The sequence below is a fragment of the Notolepis coatsorum genome (assembly GCF_963971535.1).
Source record: "Notolepis coatsorum genome assembly, chromosome: 5".
NCBI lineage: Eukaryota > Metazoa > Chordata > Actinopteri > Aulopiformes > Paralepididae > Notolepis > Notolepis coatsorum.
Genome location: NC_140169.1, coordinates 80613889 through 80634824, shown reverse-complemented (window position 1 = coordinate 80634824; position 20936 = coordinate 80613889). Strand labels below are relative to the sequence as shown.

General features: G+C 44.4%; 1 protein-coding gene across 1 annotated transcript in view; it reads left to right on the top strand.

Moving 5' to 3' along the window:
- Positions 1-20936, top strand: part of LOC311228247 (E3 ubiquitin-protein ligase RNF19B) — a gene marked incomplete at its 3' end in the record, with an annotated part of 86085 nt that overhangs the window by 35248 nt on the left and 29901 nt on the right. Inside the window, exons 2-3 of the mRNA XM_084314154.1 lie at positions 11320-11525; positions 14519-14666. Coding sequence (XP_084170280.1) covers positions 11320-11525; positions 14519-14666 — 354 coding nt within the window. The remainder of the gene's footprint in view (positions 1-11319; positions 11526-14518; positions 14667-20936) is intronic.

The following is a 20936-nucleotide window of genomic DNA, read 5'->3' as shown; positions in this document are numbered from 1 at the left end:
AAAAAAAAAAAAAAAAAAAAAAAAAATTATTTATTTTTAATTTTCATGGAAAGATCTACAGGGACAGTCTCAAAGATCGACCAGTCGATCAAGATCGACGGGTTGGTGACCACTGGTCTAGAGGATTATTCTGACCTCCATCGGGCTTCCTCGGGGCGTAGTGGGGCTTGCCTGCTCTACGTTTGTGGTAGGCAGGTGAGCCTCAGTGGCGCCCGGAGGAGAGTGCTGGGCAGTTCCCCCGCCAGCGTTGCTCTCCGGCTGTGCAGCTGGATACTATTGCCGCGGGAGGCAGTCGGCTGGCCGACGGTCTCTCTGGTTGGGTGGTGTCTTGCGACACGGGCTCTCCGCCTCTGCTCGCTCACGTCAATTGGTGGTGAGCGGTGGGGGCGGATGGTCTAAACGGATGTGTCAGTTGTGCGGGGTCGGCTGCTCAGGCATACGGCCCCACAGAAGAGCCAGCTCCAGGCGAGGATTCCTCCGTTACCTCTCCATCACGTCCGAGATACAGTAACTGGCTGTTAGCCTGTAGCTAACCATTAGCCGGTAGCTAAACCGTTGGCCTAGGGCCGGCCGTTAGCCTGTAGCCTGGCCGTTAGCTTGTAGCTAGCCGTTAGCCGGTAACGTCCTATGGACAATTGGGATGCATGGAGGGGACGGGGAGTTCTTGTTTGACGCCCCACGAAGACAGAGGCTTTGTCTTCCTGGGAGCCCCGATTCAGAGTCTGGGTTCAAGTTCCCGCCTCTGAGGAGGGATGCCCATTGCCATCCGCACTGGACGTTGGCCCCCGCCTTTCAAGAAGAAAGTGGGCTGGCCTCCCGGCGCGAGGGATGCGAGCTTGTGTGTTTTTATCCCCGAGCTTAAGGCGGCAGCGGCCTGCATAAACGGGGCTTCGCTGTCGACGCTACTGTTTCTCTGGCAACGCCGTCCTGTGAGGGAGGCGGGCATTGTCTGCCTTTTTTCTTTGGGCTACAGAAGAGGCAGTCGGCTATTTGGAGTGACCAGGCCTGCATCGCTATTCCCCACCTTTACGCAGCTTCAGTTGCTGGCCGTTAGCCGGTAGCTAACGGTGGGCCGGTAAGAACTAGCCGTTAACTTGATTGCTAACCGTCAGCCTGGAGTTAGCCGTTAGCTTGTTGCTAACCGTTAGCGATAGCTGTGTGGAGGTAGCGGGCCCTGGACGCTCTGATTCGGCGTCATCTCTGGCCGGCCGGCCGCAGGATGTGGGCGAAACGCCAGAGCAGGACTCCAGCCGTCGCCACTGCTGGCCCCGCCAGCAAGAGGCCTCGTCAACGAGGTGGACCAGCCATTGTTGCAGCCCGGGGGTCAGGTAGGACACGTTACCGCTTATGCCCCACTCTCCCTTCCCCCCCCCCAACATTTTTTTGGTTGATAACACAAAGGGTCCCTCCTAGGGGGGAATGTTTTTGTTTAACAAAACGTGTGTTTACTTCACTGTATTTTGGGGGATACGACGTGTGCTATATAAACCCACAGCTACAAATGCTGGGGGCGCCTTCTTGCTTGGGAGTTTGTGCAGATTTCTCTGAAATATGCTTGGTTGCTGTTGTGTATAACTTGCAAGGCCTGTGTTCTAGCACTTAGCCAGGGGCTTGTGTCCTTTCTCTTTACCTAAGCCAGTGTTTTTTCTTACGTGGTAAGAGTGAACTTGACGGCTTCATTGTATGATGAGGGTTGTGTGTGTTTCATGAAATACGTTTTTAGGTTAAAACGTAGCATTTGAGTCCGCAACTGGTGTGCTATTGTTAGCTTACATACAGAGTTGTACATATGTAGCGTGTGGACCAAGGACTTTTTTGAGTCCCTCTCTTCAGTCTGTTATTCTTTCTTTGCTTAAGGGTAGAGGTAAAAAATAGTAGGTGGCAAGTTTTTTCGCACATAAGCCAGAGCCATGGGTAAAACCCATTTTTTACACAATCAAGGTTATCGGCTGAGGTTGGCGTGCATGATGTAAAGCTTTTACTCTACAGATAAGTATGTGCTTTCATGTAGCGCGCTGTGCAACTGGTGTCACGGCTCTGCTTTTTTATGGCGTCATATCAGGGGTGAGGTGTTGAGGGGGGTGGACAGAATAAACCTCCCCCCGGATATAGTTATATCCTTTACGAAACTGATTGGCCGAGAGGTTGTTCCTTTCTACCTATCAGTCTCCGTGACAAGGGTGTTCTCTCTCTCGTCACAGGGAGGGGGGGGGGGGGGATTTCCCGGTCTCCCACACCAAATTAGGATAGGTGGGATACGGGATTCCCCCGGCCATTTGAAGACGTTGCAGGCGCGTTTTCTTATTGGCTAAGAGACATGTCCGTGAGTTACAGGGCCTGTGCTACAGACCGCTGTCATTGTAAAGGATAGGTGATGCAATGCAGTCGAGACTATTGGTTCTTCTGCTCTGCTCCCTACCGGTAGTGTATATTGGGCCGTTTTGAGTTGTCAGAGCCTCCTCAGAGTGTTTCAGAGCCTCCTCAGAGAGTTTCAGAGTCTCCTCCTCAGGGAGTTTCAGAGTCTCCTCAGAGAGTTTCAGAGCCTCCTCCTCAGAGAGTTTCAGAGCATCCTCAGAGAGTTTTAGAGCCTCCTCCTCAGGGAGTTTCAGAGCCTCCTCCTCAGGGAGTTTCAGAGCCTCCTTAGAGAGTTTCAGAGCCTCCTCCTCAGAGAGTTCCAGAGCCTCCTCAGAGAGTTCCAGAGCCTCCTCAGAGAGTTTCAGAGCCTCCTCAGGGAGTTTCAGAGCCTCCTCAGAGAGTTTCAGAGCCTCCTCCTCAGAGAGTTTCAGAGCCTCCCTCTCAGTGAGAGTGCCTCCTCAGAGGAGCCTTCTCCTCAGAGAGTCTTAGTCTACTTAGTCCAATTGTTACATGAACCCTTTTCAATTGTTTTACTCATGTTGAGGTCTCTCTGGGAAAACCGCTATCTTCCCCTCTTACATAAAGAGCAGAATTGACACGGTTGTTATTCCCAGGCTCGTCGTATAAGAGCCCGTGTCTGTGTCTCTAGTACCGGCTTCCTGCTGCTCGTCCCAGATAGCGAGGGGAAACATTGTGGGGCTCTTTCTTGTTAGAAATTCGCCATCACTGTTCTCGGGTTCTTTACGAGCATACACGCTGTTTCATAAATCAGCGTTTGGTCTTACGAGACCGATCAGGTCTGGCCCAGGGTGTTTTTCAATTATTGAATCCGCTTTTTGGGACCGGCGCGTCTTGGTTGCCCAACATCATAAAAACTGCGTTTTTTATGCGGTCGGCTGGGAAGGAGATTTTTGTCTCTACCGAGCGCCAGTGCACTAGGTTAGACTCCAGGACTCGCGTGCATCTCCGAGGGGGGATGACGGAGTAGATCAAACATTGGCAGGGGGGTTTCACGCCCGTTAGGTGGGCCACCGGGAGCAGTGCGTTCGCGTACTGACCGCCTTGGTGGCGCCCTCTGTGATGTTTTGGATCGACACGCGTACCTACCACCCTCTAAGGACTGGCGGCGGTTGCGTGACAAGGGCACGGGACTTGTCCTGGTCGCGCTGGACCGGATCAGTTTAACCCGTTGTTGACCCTGAGCTTTTCCGGGGGGGGAATGCCTGGGCGGGCCGGATGTCACAGGGGTTGATGTCATGAATGTGTGTCATATAGATGCCACTACAAGTTGCCCTTAACAGTGGTGTGCATTGGTCCATACTATGTTGTACCTTTTTGCACAATGTTAGGTGGGTTGGTCCTTCTCCATTCATTTCACCCCTCCCTCCCTGCTAAACCGGGGATGGGAGGGGGCTGTCGGGGAGGCTGCTTCTGTCAACTCCTCTATGCATCCCTGTGTAGGTCCCGGTCCTCCAGGCCCAGGTTGGGCCTTGCCCTCGTTGACCTGTTGGCCTGGGTTAACCCTTTTTAAACCTGAAACGCCTTGAACTGCATTGTATAGCCTGTGTATACACGCAGTTATGTTTCCCGGGTTTCTTAATGGGTTAAGGGAGCAACCATTTTCTGTTAATAAACATAGGGGGGTGGTTGTCTCCCCGGTGTGTTGGTAGCAGAGTCGACTCTCTGGTTGAGCCCGGGTCTGACCCCGGCTGCCCGAGAGTATGCCTCTGCATGTTTCGTGACGTCTGCCAATTCTGTCAAACTCTTTCTCTGAACCTCGACCCCGCAGGGTTCGTGGCCCCATGAGATTGTGACATGGTGCACGGCATACCGAACACCCTTTCCGCCAGGATACTGCTCTTACAGTAAGCCCCTTAGGCGCCTGTCTAGTCTGCACTGCTCCGGGCGCAGGTCGAGTTCTGCTCTTAAGACCTGTCGACCTGGATTGAGGGATCAAGTTCCTTGGAGGGTTGTCTCCCCGGTGCGCCAGCTGGCCCCACGACATTGTGGGGGGGAAGCCTCCTTGGAGCGCTTCAGAGCGGCGTGCCAGGGGGAGAAGGACCTTCACCTATTTTAGGCCCTGTCCGATACGCTGGCGATGTGGGGGGTGGTGTCACCAGTGACCGTCTGGTGGGGTCTCGATGCCGCGGCCTCGTTGACCTCGCCAGGCCCCTTTTTCAGGGGTCCTGGCCCCCAGGATGTGGCCTGGGGCTGGGGCCTCCTCCACGCCCCGCTGCTACGGCCTTGCCACGGGGTTGGGGCTTTTTGACCCCGACCCCGCGATGTTGGGGGCTGTGACAGTTTTTTTTTGCTTCACGTCCGTTTCCTGGTGGCGTGCGGGATGTGCGTCCGTGTAGTCGCGGGCCCTTCTATACGAAGGTAAGTTCCACGGTCTGCTCACCCTGTGCGTTTGAGGTACTGTTCCCTCTTCGCACAGTTCGGGTCCGGTCTCCCTCCCGCCCCTCACTAGGGGGGGCGGGGGGTTCCGGATCCTCCCCGGTATTCTGATGGTTGTAGGGGACCTCAGCGGGTACATCTGTCGGGCATTCCGCTCTGCTCCACTCTTGTGTTCCAATAGAGCAGAGCGCAAAGCTATAACGAAATATAACGAAGGTTATCCTATAACCCTAGTTATATGAGTATAGCGAGCGCTCTGCTCTGACTCAATGAGGACCCCACGTGTCTTCCGTTTCGGCGGTGAAAGATTGGGGAAGGAGCTGGTAGTATGGCCATGGCTCCGCTTATGTGTGAGCGGATGTGGGCGTGGCCAGGTAGGTGAGGAGCGTGCATGTGGTTGAAAGTTTTCATGATAGCATATGATTAAAGGGACAGTTCCAATAGAGCAGAGCGCTCGCTATACTCATATAACTAGGGTTATAGGATAACCTTAGTTTTCTACTGAACGCACAGAGAAGAAATTGGTATCTTGTCTGACTCCGGAGAAGAAGGTAAGCGGCCATAATGTTGGCATGTTCCTTTAACCCATTTAGACCTAAAATGCCTGCTAATAATGCATTATATAGCCTAGCCTGCATATACTGTACACACAAATGTGTTTCCCGGTTTCAATGGGTAAACATCAGGTTCATGACATAATGTAAAATGATTTGCGTTATCTTTCAGCAAAAGGCAAAACATGAGTACTGGTAGCTCAGCACACTCCTACCCAGAGCTGCCTCTGTGCCTGTACGTCACACAGCCTGCAAAACAGCTCTGCTCCAAGTGTCTTGTCACTGTAACAAAAACCCACCTCTGCAACAAGTTCAAGCAATTAGTTTGAAAGAAAGGGCTTGAATTACACGTACTGTATACATAGATAGTGCTAACCAAATATTAAACGTTTAGGATTTATGCAGTGGTATAGTTATCAGAAACGTTTCTGTGTAAGAAAACCATGGAGACAGTGAATAAACATGGTTGCACAGACACCATGAAGTGACATTATTGAAACTTTATTTCAAGTAATTTTTTTTTATAAAGTATAGTACAAATCACACATGGACAATTCATATAATAATAATAATAAATAATATAATAATAATAATAATAATAATAATAATAATAATAATAATAATAATAATATAATAATAATAATAATAATAATAATAATAATAATAATAATAATAATAATAATAATAATAATAATAATAATAATAATAATAATAATAATAATAATAATAATAATAATAATAATAATAATATATATAATATATATAATATATATAATATTATATTATAATTATATTATAATTATAGGTCTTATTAATTATTATTTATTATAATAATTATTAGAATATATAATATATAATATAATATTATTATTATAATTATTATTATATATATATATTTTTAGATCTCTCTAAAAGGTTATAGACCCGCTGATCTAAAGTCATATTTCCCCACTTCTACACTAAGCAGTGAGAGCACATGTAGAGGGCTGGAGTAGTCCTTTGAAGTGCTGTGGTATTATGTAAACTAGTCATTCACACAGCTGTTATTTGTGTACTACCATGTCACTAACACACGCACACGCACACACACACACACCCCCACACACACACACACACACACACACACACACACACACACACACACACACACACACACACACACACACACACACACACACACACACACACACACACACACACATACACACATTCTTAGAGATCTTAGTGTCCAAAGCTTAGCAGGAGATTATGTCATCTCTGGGAAAGTGTGGTAGAATGTGTCTTTTAGTGTGTGTGTGTGTGTGTGTGTGTGTGTGTGTGTGTGTGTGTGTGTGTGTGTGTGTGTGTGTGTGTGTGTGTGTGTGTGTGTGTGTGTGTGTGTGTGTGTGTGTGTGTGTGTGTGTGTGTGTGTGCGTGCGTGCGTGTATCATATGTGTGTGTATTAGGGGTGTAACGGTACACAAAAGCCACGGTACGGTACGTACCTCGGTTTTGAAGTCACGGTTCGGTACGGGTTTTCAGGTACAGTGGGGGAAAGTTTGGCTTTCCATGTTCCACTCGGGGGTGATGTAGTGTGCAGTAACTAATTGTACTTGTAGGGCTGTCAACGAATATTCTATATTGAAATTATTGAAATTAATAATCGACAAAATAATAATAATAATAATAATATTTTGTGGAAAAAAACAGCCCTGTTAGTGGTTAGTGGTTAACATACCGTTCTATTCGTTCGCTACACTACACAGCCGTTCGGTACGGTACGGTACACACTGTTAGATTCTGATCAATCGGCCAGTATCACGTCTTCATCTGTTTGGCTTGTGTCCCCATCTGCGTTGTGTTTTATCTCTCCGACGTCTCATACACTGGCTGATACAATCCTTATCTCTCTCCGTTAGTGCGATCCGTCACCATAATGTTTCTCCACCTTCGTAAGAATTCGACACCTTGACAGCATACCTTTCTTGAAAGAGCGTTGTTTATTGATATAAACAGAAGCCTCAGCCCAGATGTTATCAGATTGTATTTTCATTGCTATCGTCTCTGCTGTTATTCAGTCCAAATGCTCAGGCCTTGTCTAGCCAGAACCCTTCTCCCGTTAGCCGAAGCTAATGATGATGTGTCATTCCCCCCCCCCACCGGTGAGGGTGAGAGGGTTGATAGTCTCTGATGATTGTAGTCTGCCCCTACCCGGAACCACTGTTCGATTTATAGATCTTCGTCATAGCAACGACGGCCCGCCCCTCTTCTGGTTGTCATGCGACACGCTGTCATGACAACTGCTAATAACCTTTCACACATTTCAAAACGTTTCATTACTGTTTCATTAAGGATGTCACCTCTCTCCGCTCTCTGTCTGTGCCCTGTATCAGCTTGTTTATGTTACCACCCTGCCAATGACCTCGGAGCCCTAGGGCTCTCTGTCTAGTTTGACTAGAGACAGACACACATGCAAACCCTGATGATAATGGTAATGATGATAATGGTATTACCCTCTTAAAGCTCGTCTCTATATATCAGTTATAAACCAAATATACATTGAAAAAAAACTATATCTCTCAACACTGAAACGGTTCGGTTCGGTTCGGTTTATTAAATAACACACACACAGAAATTAAATGGTGAAATTAAACTGAAGGACCCCTGATGGACCCCTGGGGGCCCCCGGACCCCACGTTGAGAACCGATGGTGTAGAGACGGTCCAATGTGTGGCCGGAGTCTTTACTGACATCATTCACCGACACCTGAGCTGAACGAGTGGGTTTGTCTCTAGACAAGCAGACAAGGCAGCGTGAATATATTCCCTAAGGGGGTTGTACTTTTGCGCGATCTGTTGGCCACTGACGTTTCTGGTCATGTGACATGTGCGCCAATCGTGCAGTGACAAGCTTTTCTTTGTTGCTCAAATTGAAAGGATCCAATTTGTAATATTTAAGGAACAGATGCCAGATGTCACTCCATTGCCTGAATCAAACCCAGGGAGTAAATGATCTTCTCATCTACTCACTTGAATGATTTCCCTTCCCTTGATAATCTTATTTTTTTTTATACTTTTTATTTTATTTTCTTCTCTTTTTTTCATGAAATATAACACAAAACATGACAACACACAATACAACAATAATAATAATAATAATAATAATAATAATAATAATAATAATAATAATAATAATAATAATAATAATAATAATAATAATAATAATAATAATAATAATAATAATAATAATAATAATAATAATAATAATAATAATAATAATAATAATAATAATAATAATAATAATAATAATAATAATAATAATAATAATAATAATAATAATAATAATAGACATGACTTCACAGGACAATAATAATACTAACAATAACAATAATGACAATAGAATAACAAAAATGATAAATAAAGATGCAAAAATCTAAATAAAAAATTACATTATATTACTACAGACACCACAAAAGACATTTCCTCCCCCACAAATATTTATATAAAACTTAAAAGATCCACAATTTGGTACACTATCCCGGAATTATCTTTATAGCTTGTGCAAATTAATGAGATGTATCTATCTATATTGATTGATTGATTGATTGATTGAAAACTTTATTAACAGATTGCAGAATGGGTATAATACAGTACAGCTCAATACACACAATTGTTAAGGGGATGCAGACCAGAGAAAGACTTTCGTCTTGTTTACATCAGGGATGCAGACCAGAGAAAGACTTTCGTCTTGTTTACATCAGGACATCAGGACATATATGACATACATGACATACAGATAGTCAGTACTGCTACATCTATACATTTATGACATACCAGATTTGCAAATACAGTACTGTTTGTGATACAGAAGGAGTCAGGAAAAGGGAGTATATACATTTGACGTAGAAACTGTACATTGGAGGAGGTTGGGTGGGGGGGGGGTTGGGTACACTGGGATATTGACAACCATACTGGGTAATCTACATTGGAGGTGGTTGGGGGGGGGGGGCACACTGTATAAACAAGCAAAACTGTACATTGAGGGGGGGGGGGGGGGGAGACACTACAAACAAACACAATTGTACATTGGACTATTGACAAAACCATACTAGGTAAATTACTGTACATTGGCAAAACTGTACATTGAGGGGGGGGGGGGACACTGTACAAACAAACAAAATTGTACATTGGACTATTGACAAAACCATACTAGGTAAATGACTGTACATTGGAGGGGGTTGGGTTAGGATATTTACAGGGGCCAGTGTTGAATTGCAGTCTCCCGTAGGTGTCCATTGAGAGAGGTTTTGAAAGTGGGTAGTGATCCACATTCCTTTACAGCTTTGGGTAGGGCGTTCCACATTGATGTGGCATAATTGCGAAACGTGTTTAGTCCCTTATTTGAGCCGAATCTGGGTTTAACATGATTTGTGGAGCTCCCTCTGGTGTTGTGATCGTGGTATTCACTGACCTTTGGGAAGTATTTTGACATGTACATGGGTACCTTGGTCGTGTAGTGTATCTTGTAGACCAGGCCCATTGCAAGTTGCTGTACTCTGTCGTCTACTCTAAGCCATCCTAGGTTGTCAAAGTGGGCAGGGGTGAGGTGGGTTCTAGGAGTAAGGTCAAGCAGTAGTCTGACCAGTTTGTTTTGAGATGTTTGTAATTTTGTTTTTAGCGCCTTTGAGGTGCTTTGGTACCATGAGGTGCAAGCATAGTCGTAGTACCCCTGAATGAGTGCTCCTGCCAGAGTCTTCAGGGTATTCTTGTTTACCAGAGAGGAGATCCGGTACAAGAATCGAGTTCGTTGGTTGACTTTTTTTATTACATTGGATGCCATTTTGTCACAGGAGAGATTAGCCTCTAGGATGGAACCCAGGTAGGTAATTTCATCTTTCCTTGTGACAATATTATCACCCACTGTAACTGAGAAGCCGTCGGTCTTGCTGAGTTTGTTATTTGAAACGAAGAGAATGGACTCTGTTTTGCCCATGTGTAATGATAGTTTGATATTAGCGAGCCATATGCAGATTCTGCCTAGTTCCGAGCTGAGGGTTTTTTCAACCTGTAACTTGTTCTTGTCAGAGACCAGCAGGGCTGAGTCGTCCGCAAACAGGAACAAGTTGCAGTCACAAGCTGACGACATGTCATTTGCATAAATTAGGAACAGTAGCGGTCCTAGTATGCTTCCTTGTGGAACACCACAGCTCACTGTGAGGGGGGGGATAGGGTACCGTTTACCTCCACCATCTGTTCCCTCCCCTCAAGGTAGGATTGCATCCAGCTCACTGATAGACTATCAAAACCAATTGCTTTTAGCTTGTCAATCAGAATGGAGTGATTGACCGTGTCAAAGGCCTTTTGTAGGTCCAGCATGACCATGCCGCAGTATTTGCCTGCGTCCACCTCTTGTTTGATGTGGTCATTCAAATAGAGAAGGCATGTGTCAGTGGAGTGGGATGTTCTGAAGCCAGATTGGAATTCGTAGATTAGATTTTTTTCCGCTAGGTACTTTTCGACCTGTTCGTAGACTATTTTTTCCATGACATGGGGCAAATTAATGGGATAGAGTCAGATATAGATGCAGACTATAATCATAGACAATGAAAAGAAGTATCATATCCAGGTTTCGCACAAGGTCCTTGAAGTGCTTAAAGTGCTTGATTTTTTTACAAAAAAAAAAGGTCAAGGCCTGGAATTCCTTGAAAACAGCCCATTTTCTAACAAGCTTAAAAAGTCCTTAACATTCAAATCAACCATTCGCATTGAAAGATTTGTTCATCCATGATAAAATTGAATCAAGAGATGTAATTTTTTTTATTTAAAGTGTAACTAATTGTCGGAAATTGATTTTAAGCCATAAATATTGGATCCGATTTATTTTCTATAAAAACAGCATTTACAAGTGAATTGTATCCTTTTTAAATGCCCATTTATGTAAAATGAAAAATAGTGCTTAGGAAAGTACTTGAAAGTCGTTGAATTTCATTTTTGCAATGTCTGTGGGAACCCTGCACCTCTCGCTCTCTCTGCAGCTACGCGGTGATCGCCTACGGTTGCGCCGAGTGTCCCAAGCTGAGCTGTGGGCGCGAGGGCTGCGACGCGGAGTTCTGTTACCACTGCCGGCAGCTGTGGCACCCGGACCAGACGTGTGACCAGGCCCGGCGCCAGCGCGCCCGCCACACCGCGGGCGGACACGACCCCTCCACCCTGTACGTCTTGACCGAGGAGCCTGGAGCAGGTATATACGATGGAGTCGCACTGTCAGCCTCCTTTCTCATTGCACTCTTCGTTCTCTTTCCTATTTCACACAATCGTAATTTTTTTTTAAAGAGCAGACAGTGCATGGGAGGGATGGGAGGAGGATGGGGGGGGGGCTTCTGTTCCTGGTCCATTCTCACAACATGGACTATAGCCATCAAAGTGTTTTCATCGAGACTGAATGTTTCAGTTTCAGTTCAGTTTCAGTTTATTTAATCAACAAAATTTAATCAACATTTCTGTAAATGTGTCCGTTTTAGCCAGCTGGCTAATTAGCAACTGTAGTCCTTTTGGCAAGATGTTATAAGACCATACACCTAAAACAGAAGCATTACTTGTTACTTTCACTCCTTGTGTGTACAGTTCACGGTTGGATATCATCTTTGGCCAAAATATGCCACAAATGTTCCTGAGGTATTGGCGAAAGGGGCCACACCCCCCATGACTGGGATGCAAACTTTAGCGCTTCCTTAGTTGAAGGAAAAGTCAGTGTGTTTAACAGAGTTGTCTGAAGTCTGTTTAAACACACTCCTCGGAAATACTGGCCTTCGTCCAAATGAAGGGTGTGCTTTTTGGCTTGATCGGTAGTGGATCGGTAGTGGTTCAGTAGTGGATCGGTAACCCTGTCTGAGACATGGAGACAGAGAGACATCTCCCTGGCTATTTCCGTCACCAGCTCTGGGAAAGTAAGCAGACCTGCTGGGACTCTATGAAATGAATGGAGTGAGATGTAAAATTGCTTATACCAGTAAAAAGTATAGGAGGCTAATTTGATTGAGCAACAGGTTTGCCATGTTTTAATACAAGGCTAGGCCTGTGGACCCGTATGCAAAATGATGTTTGGAGAATTTCTCACTTGAAGTCGATGGGTCCCTAAACATGGAAGAGCATAGACGTGCTTGTCTGCCACACTGCCACGAATGACACTATGGCTGCCATCGGCCTTGATGAAAATCGAACCTTTTTGTTTTTGAGAGTATATGTAAGGGATAATGTATAGCTACGAGGTCATTGTCGCAAAATAATTGACCGACACAGAGTTTAGAATACCGAGGCGCCTCGCCGAGGTGTTCTAAACGTAGTGAAGGTCAATTATTTTGCGACAATGACCGAGTATAGCTATACATGATCCCGCTTATTACATGGCTAACTTACTAACAATATACCTAATTCATTTTACACCATCGACAAGACGAGATCAAATGCAGACGCTTCTGTCGCTCCGCGCTGTCATCGCCGGCAGCCGGCAGGTGTGTCTGATTGCACTGATGCAGTGTGTGTCAGTGGGCTTGATTGCGAACAGCTGCGAACAGCGGTCATTATTGCTCGGCAGAGGTCCGTTATCGAGTAATAACGGACCTCTGCCGAGCGCTATTGACCAATCACAATCAAGCATTTCGACGAATGTTAAAACGCCATGTAATAAACACGTGTAATACCTCTATTTCGACTGGTTGTGGTGCATGGAATTAATTTCTGATATTCTTATGACCTTTTGGGGTGATTTTGACCTTGGAAGGTCATGGTCTAGGTCAGGGGTTGGCAACCTTTACTATCAAAAGAGCCATTTTGCCCCCTCCTGCACAAAATAAAATTAATCTAGAGCCGCAAACCCAATTTACCCTTACAATGAAGAGAACACAGTGTATAACGTTTTATATATATTTATACTATATATAGAGAGGGATTGGAATTGATTCAAAAGCTTATTTCTAGTATGTACCACTACCTATTGTTATTTTTCGTTCTGTCTCAAGTGTCGGAGAGGAGACGGGCAGAAATGACAGCTGGCACCAAATCCATTCCGAATAAGAGACAATGGACCCAGTACTTTGTTGGTGGTGTGAAAATATGCCTACAAACATTAAATATCTTTGGAACCATTTGTATTCAATTATATCTGAATCGGGAGATTATCTTCTCTGTCAAAATGTTAAGTGTATCTCTCCGTCGCATAAAGGCTGGCTGGCAGTGCGAATAGAATAAGGCATATATTATTGAAATTCGTTTTTTCTAACGAATGCATCTATTTTCTATATTTAATATCGTTTCATATATACTCCAGTGCGCCATCAGACGCGCTACATGCGCGTAACGGAGAAAGGAGCACTTGTGGAGAGAGCTAGGTGGCAAGGTTGCCGTGACGACAGGCAGCTGGACTGCCCTGACGTCCCAATTCTATGTTTTTTTTTTTTTTTTTTTCTCCTCTTTTTCCGATTTTTCTCCCATCCCACTGTTAGTCGTTATGCCAATTCCCAACTCCCTTCCTGGTTGTTGCGCACCCCCCCTACTGTTGGTCCGAGAGGCCGGAGACTATCACATGCTATCCTCCGACACATGCGCAGCCAGCCGGCAGCCAGCCTGGCAGCGCAGATTCTCACTGGGAGAGTGTAACGTGTGGAAGGTCACACTACCTCCCTCCAGATCCTTCCTTCGCTGAGCAGGCGCCCCGACCGAACTGTAGGGCTATTTTTCTGTTTACAGCGCCCAGGACCCACCCATCAGCTTTCCCACCCTCTAATACTGCCAATTGTATTAGTACGGACGACCAGCCAAACTGAAAACAATGTGGAGAGCTGGGATTGAACACACGAACCCAGCATCTCCAGCATTGGTGGTGAGTGCCTTGCCCACTGCACCACCTGGCCGCCCCCGAATTCTATGTTACCATCACTTGCGGGGGATTCCAGCTGGCAGAGCTGGCAAAGTCTGCGACATCGGTACCATCCGAGCGAGTGTTTTTGCACTGATTGTGACCAAGCTGCATGAACTCTGTTTATACTGAAGTATGATACATTTGGTTCTTAAAATGAACGAAAGTGAATGAGAAACGGTGGTGTGTTGACAGAGGACAGTGGCGACAGCAGTGGTCGCTAGCTTACTCGCAGATGACTTTAGAATAATAGAGAGTTAAGACCGCTGAAACGTATCCCAAATAATCCCATTGTTTGTATCACGCTGTTCTCATCGCAGACGCGGAGGAGATCAAAGCGTGTCCCCGCTGCGGCGCCTACATCATGAAGACCAACGACGGCAGCTGCAACCGCATGAACTGCACCGTGTGCGCCTGTCAGTTCTGCTGGCTGTGTATGCAGGAGATCACCGACGTACACTACCTCAGGTACTACCTCACGTGCACTACCTCAGGTAGAGATCACCGACGTGCACTACCTCAGGTACTACCTCACGTGCACTACCTCAGGTAGAGATCACCGACGTGCACTACCTCAGGTAGCGACAACAACCACCCGCTGCTGACAGAAGTCACACTGTCCTTGAAGAACCGTCTGCTTTTTGAATGTATACCGTACCTCTTAACATGCGGGCAGAAAAGTGGCCATTTCTGTTTTCGTTTTTGAGGACTGCATACCTTTTTTGCAAACCAAAATACTATACTTTATACTTATAACACATGCATAAGCCTGGTCTCTTTTGAAAGATAACATTCTGACGTTATGATACAATAAAGAAAGATCACTTTTAGTGCTAATGAAATAGAGTAATATAGGTCTGAACTTGAGTTGTAGAAAACTTGTTACTCAAGTTTTTCTGTAGTAGTTAGTAGTCCAGAAGTAGCATTTCCCCAGACATTCGTATTGGCTTAAGAAATCCATAGCCTGAAGTCTTATGTAGTACATGTCCAAATTTCATAAAGATCCGTTCAGAAATGAGTGATTAGGAGTGATTTTGGTCAACTGTGTACAAAAGAAAAGCTCAGTTTTCTCATAGATTTCAATTCATTCTGCATTTTTTCTCTTCCTGTTTTCGCTCGTAACTTTTCACCTAGATCCCTGATTCGTACATCCCCAGGTGGGGTATCATTGGAAAGCCACGCTCATTGGCTACAACCCTGTCCAATAATTTTTGGCCAAATGATTGACGGAACTAGAGCCCCAAGAGTCTGGAGTAGTATTTGCGCAATATCGTGTACTTTGCGCAAGCCTTAAATATCGGCATGTAACTCGAGAACCGCTGAACGGATTTTGTCACCTCAAGTTGCCGGCGCAAATAGCTCTTAAACACAGTTTGCTGTGGACACACACCGGTTCCTTTAAACTCCAGTCTATATAGATATTTACATACATGCATGTTATAACCATATGAAAAAAAACAGTGATATCTGTCAATATGTCCACATATCTCCCCTCCATATGTCAAATCAAATCAAATCAAATTTATTTATAGGGCCCGACAACACACGTTAATGTCCCCATGGGCCGTACAGGTCTTCTTTAAACAGGTCAAGAAGACAACATAACAATAAGTCAAGAACAGAACAAGAACACCATAGGGTCCAAACATTTTTTAGATGAATGCAAATAAATGAAAGAATGCAAGCACTCCCAGACATACCCCACGCGAAGGTAAGGAAAAACTCACTAAAACCTAACAATAGGGAAAAAAGCTCCACAGGCAGTGTGGAGGAGAGAAACCTTAGAAGGGCCGTTCAAGGGGGGATCTCCCTTCTTAGATGTTGGTGATAGTAGTGTTGCAGACGGACAGTTGGTAAGCATGCACTCATGTGTGTGGTGAAACACAGATGAGTGCATGCAATAGCAACTGTACATTTTGAAAAATTAAAGATAGAGCTAATAGCGATAGCAACTGAACATTTTGAAAGATTAAAGATAGAGTTGATAGCGGATCTATTTGAGGCACAGGGGCGGCGCAGAGAGGGTCACGTCCTCCCCGTCTTAGTCACGGGACATTCAACACTCCGGTCGTTGCTCAGGGACAGCCGGAGACAGGGAGATAGGGGGTGGCGCAGAGAGGGTCGCGAACTCCCCGACATCATCGCGGGACATCCGGCACTCCGGTCACCACTACGAGACCTCCGGAGACAGGGGGGCACGCAGAGGGGGTCGCAATCTCCCGGCCTTCGTCACGGGACGTCCAACACTCCGGACAACACTCCAGGACAGCAAGTCATAGGAAGACAGAAAGACGGGACAGGCGTTAGACAGCTCATGAGATTGTAGTAGGCGGACATAGCAATAGATACAAGTGGTAGGCATATATGTGAATGGAGTAGATATATGAAGTAAGCGTATTATGTGAATAGAATAGAAGTACTTAACCCAGCAATGAAACCACGTTGACTGTTAATCTGTTAACAGTCTGTTAATCAGTTGACAGGACCACGGACAGACGGCGGAGAATAACTGATCCAAGGCCTCGGAGGTGCATGTAGAGCAGTCACTACAAGCTTGGCCAAGACCCCGAGGCATCCATCACCTTGGTCAGCGCCAGGAGACGGGTACTCAGAGAGAAGGGGGAGGGAGGGGGGGGGGGGGGGAGGGGGGGAGAGGGGGGGGGGGGAAGAGTTAGAGAGTTCCCATGTTTGTGGTGCTGCAAAGGAGCAGACATGTAGTACCCTGTAGTGCCATGTAGTACCCCGTAGTGCCATGTAGTACCCTATAGTACCCCATAGTGCCATGTAGTACCCCGTAGTATCCTGTAGTACCCTGTAGTGCCATGTAGTACCCTGTGGTGCCTTGTGGTACCATGTAGTACCCCGTAGTGCCATGTAGTTCCATGTAGTGCCATGTAGAGCTATGTAAGCCATGTAGTACCCTGTAATGCCATGCAGTACCATGTAGTACTCTGTGGTACCATGTAGTACCCTGTACCCTAACTAAACTACCCTATAGTAAACTACCCAGTGGTACCATGTAGTACCCTGTACCATAACTAAACTACACAGATTAATCTAAAGGTCAGTCCCCGACCTTTAGATCCACATATCACCCCTCCATATGTCCACATATCACCCCTCCATATGTCCACACATCACCCCTCCATATGTCCACATATCACCCCTCCATATGTCCACACATCACCCCTCCATATGTCCACATATCGCCCCTCCATATGTCCACATATCACCCCTCCATATGTCCACATATCTCCCCTCCATATGTCCACATATCACCCCTCCATATGTCCACACATCACCCCTCCATATGTCCACATATCACCCCTCCATATGTCCACATATCTCCCCTCCATATGTCCACACATCTCCCCTCTATATGTCCACATATCACCCCTCCATATGTCCACATATCTCCCCTCCATATGTCCACATATCTCCCCTCCATATGTCCACATATCACCCCTCCATATGTCCACATATCACCCCTCCATATGTCCACATATCACCCCTCCATATGTCCACATATCTCCCCTCCATATGTCCACATATCACCCCTCCATATGTCCACATATCTCCCCTCCATATGTCCACATATCTCCCCTCTATATGTCCACATATCACCCCTCCATATGTCCACATATCTCCCCTCCATATGTCCACATATCACCCCTCCATATGTCCACATATCTCCCCTCCATATGTCCACATATCACCCCTCCATATGTCCACATATCGCCCCTCCATATGTCCACATATCTCCCCTCCATATGTCCACATATCACCCCTCCATATGTCCACATATCTCCCCTCCATATGTCCACATATCACCCCTCCATATGTCCACATATCACCCCTCCATATGTCCACATATCACCCCTCCATATGTCCACATATCTCCCCTCCATATGTCCACATATCACCCCTCCGTCTACTTTCTACTGCCGTAAAGCGGTAGCATAGTGTTGTAAAGTGTTGCAAGGTGTAGTCTCGTTATCTTGACTTTACACTAAGAGGAATAATTTATTTCAGTTTTTCTTTTAGGTTGTTATCTTGTACTATGTAATGCTCTCTTCTTTTCAGGTTGGACTGAGGGTATTATTATTATAAAAATAATATATATATATATGTATATATTGAATTATTAGTTGTATTTATATATATATATTTTTCCCTTTAATGAACCTTGTCACTGAAATGTACACTGTACCCTTTCCAACCTCATATGTGGTACTAACTTATCTTACCATTTGTAAAGTTACTAATGAGCTACATATACATAACATAAACAGACAAAGCTCAGTGAGGTGGAGGTTCTGGCCTACTCACCTAAATCCTTGGGCCTAAGGGGTCAAGGATCAATGTGCCAGTCTTGTTTTCTGTTTTTTGTTTTTCTGTTTTCTGTGTGTGCCAGTTATGTGTTCTGTCTGTTTGTCCTGTCTCTGTGTGCTCTTGTGTTTTATAATCTTTTATGGATCTGCTTTTCTCTATGTTTGGTCAATGATAGTATCCTTATTAAACGTATGAACAACTGGATAGTGTTAAAGGTTTGAAAATTATTCATTTGAATATCAGAAGCCTTCGTACCAAAATCACTCTACTTCGTGCATGGGTTGAACTATATAAACCAAATATTATAACCCTGTCTGAAACCTTGCTCTCCACTAGAATATCTAATAATGAAATTAAACTCACAAATTATGTCTTATATAGAGCTGACAGGGGAACAAAGGGAGGTGGTTTAGCCACATATGTGTCATCCACTCTGGCTTCCGAACTAATTACACCTGTTGTTGAGCCGTCTCACTTTGAGAGTATTTTTGTAAAGGTAACTCTGCATGAAAACAAGTATATTACTATAGGAAATATTTACAGACCTCCTTCTTCACCTGCTGAATCCTTTAATTCTATAGCCTCTACCATAAACTCTATAAGTAATAAAAATGAACTTATTATTCTGGGAGACTTTAATAAAAATTGGATTGATAAATCATCTAACAAACAAAAAAGCATATTTGGTCATTTGAATTTAAGCCAGCTAATTAATGAGCCCACTCGTGTCACACCCACATCTCAATCTCTAATTGACTGGATACTGGTCTCTCATCCAGATAGAATTTTAAAATCAGGTGTAATGTCTGATTGTTTCAGTGACCACTCACTTGTGTACTGTATTTGGAAAATTAAACTTCCTAAATCACCACCCAAACTGATTAAAATCAGGCAATATAAAAAAATGAACATTGGCCAATTTATCAATGACGTGATTTCCATCAATTGGGATAGGTACCAACTAATACCAAATGTTCACTGTGCTTGGGACTTCTTTCTCTCTGAGTTTACTAAAACTATTGACAAGCATGCTCCTTATAAAAATATAAAAGTCAAAGGAAGGCATCTCCCCTGGATTACTTCGGAACTTATAGGTATTTTCAGGCAGAGAGACAAAGCTTGGGCAGCATCTCGTAAATCTAAGGATCCTGTTGACTGGGAAAAGTACAGGCAGTTGAGAAATGTGTCCAAAACCATGACCAGAAATGCAGAAGCCAATTATTATAGAGAGTCTCTTACTCGTGATTTTAAAAATCCCAAAAACGTTTGGAAGAAAATAAAAGACTTAACTGGTTCGGATAAAAATATATCCTCCAACCAAATAAGAGTCAACAATATTATTTTACACAATCCTAATTTAGTCGCGGATGCATTTAATCAACACTTTTCTTCTGTCTCTTCTCCCACAATGCATGATCCTTATATTGCTCTTAACAATATTCAGCCCTGTAACAGCTCCTTCTCTTTTAAGAAAATAACACCTGTTGAGGTCTATGCTGCAATTAATGATCTGAAGGTAGGTAGTGGTCCCGGGTTAGATGACATTGAGAACAAATTTCTAATTATAGCATCACACATTATCATGTATCCACTCTGTGATCTCTTCAACATGTCATTATCCACTTGTGAAATACCGGCTATCTGGAAGTGGTCTTGTATCACTCCTTTGCATAAAGGGGGTGATTTTCTAGAACCTAATAATTACCGTCCAATCTCAATTATCTGCTCCACTATAAAAATATTTGAAAAGTTAATTTATAACCAATTATCATATTATCTAGATGAACACAATATATTATCACCCAATCAATCTGGCTTTAGATCAAATCATTCCACAACTACAGCACTATTGAAACTTACTAGTGATATTTTCTCTGCCTCTAATAATGGTAACTTGACTGGTGCTATTTTTATTGATTTAAGCAAGGCCTTTGATCTCGTTGACCACTACCTCCTTTTAGATAAATTATATTCTGTTGGTTTGTCAAGGAATTCTTTATTATGGTTTAATTCCTATCTGCATAATAGAAAGCAATGTGTAGCAATTCAAGGTAGAAAATCTGATTTATTAGTTCAACAAAGAGGTGTGCCGCAGGGCTCAAAAGAACTCTTGGTCCACTTCTTTTTTCTATTTTTATAAACGACCTCCCTTCAATTATTTCTGAATGTTGTATTCAGCTCTATGCTGATGACACTATAATTTACACCTCCAAATCCACTCTATCACACATTGAATTAGCTCTGCAATCTGATTTTAATTCCTTGCAACATTGGTTAGCTGCTAACAAATTACTACTCAACAAAAGCAAATCATATACAATGATCTTTGGTACTCCCCAGTGCATCAAATCTAAAGCCAAATCTCGTGCATGTGGTACACCTTTACAAAGAGTCGAACACACAAAA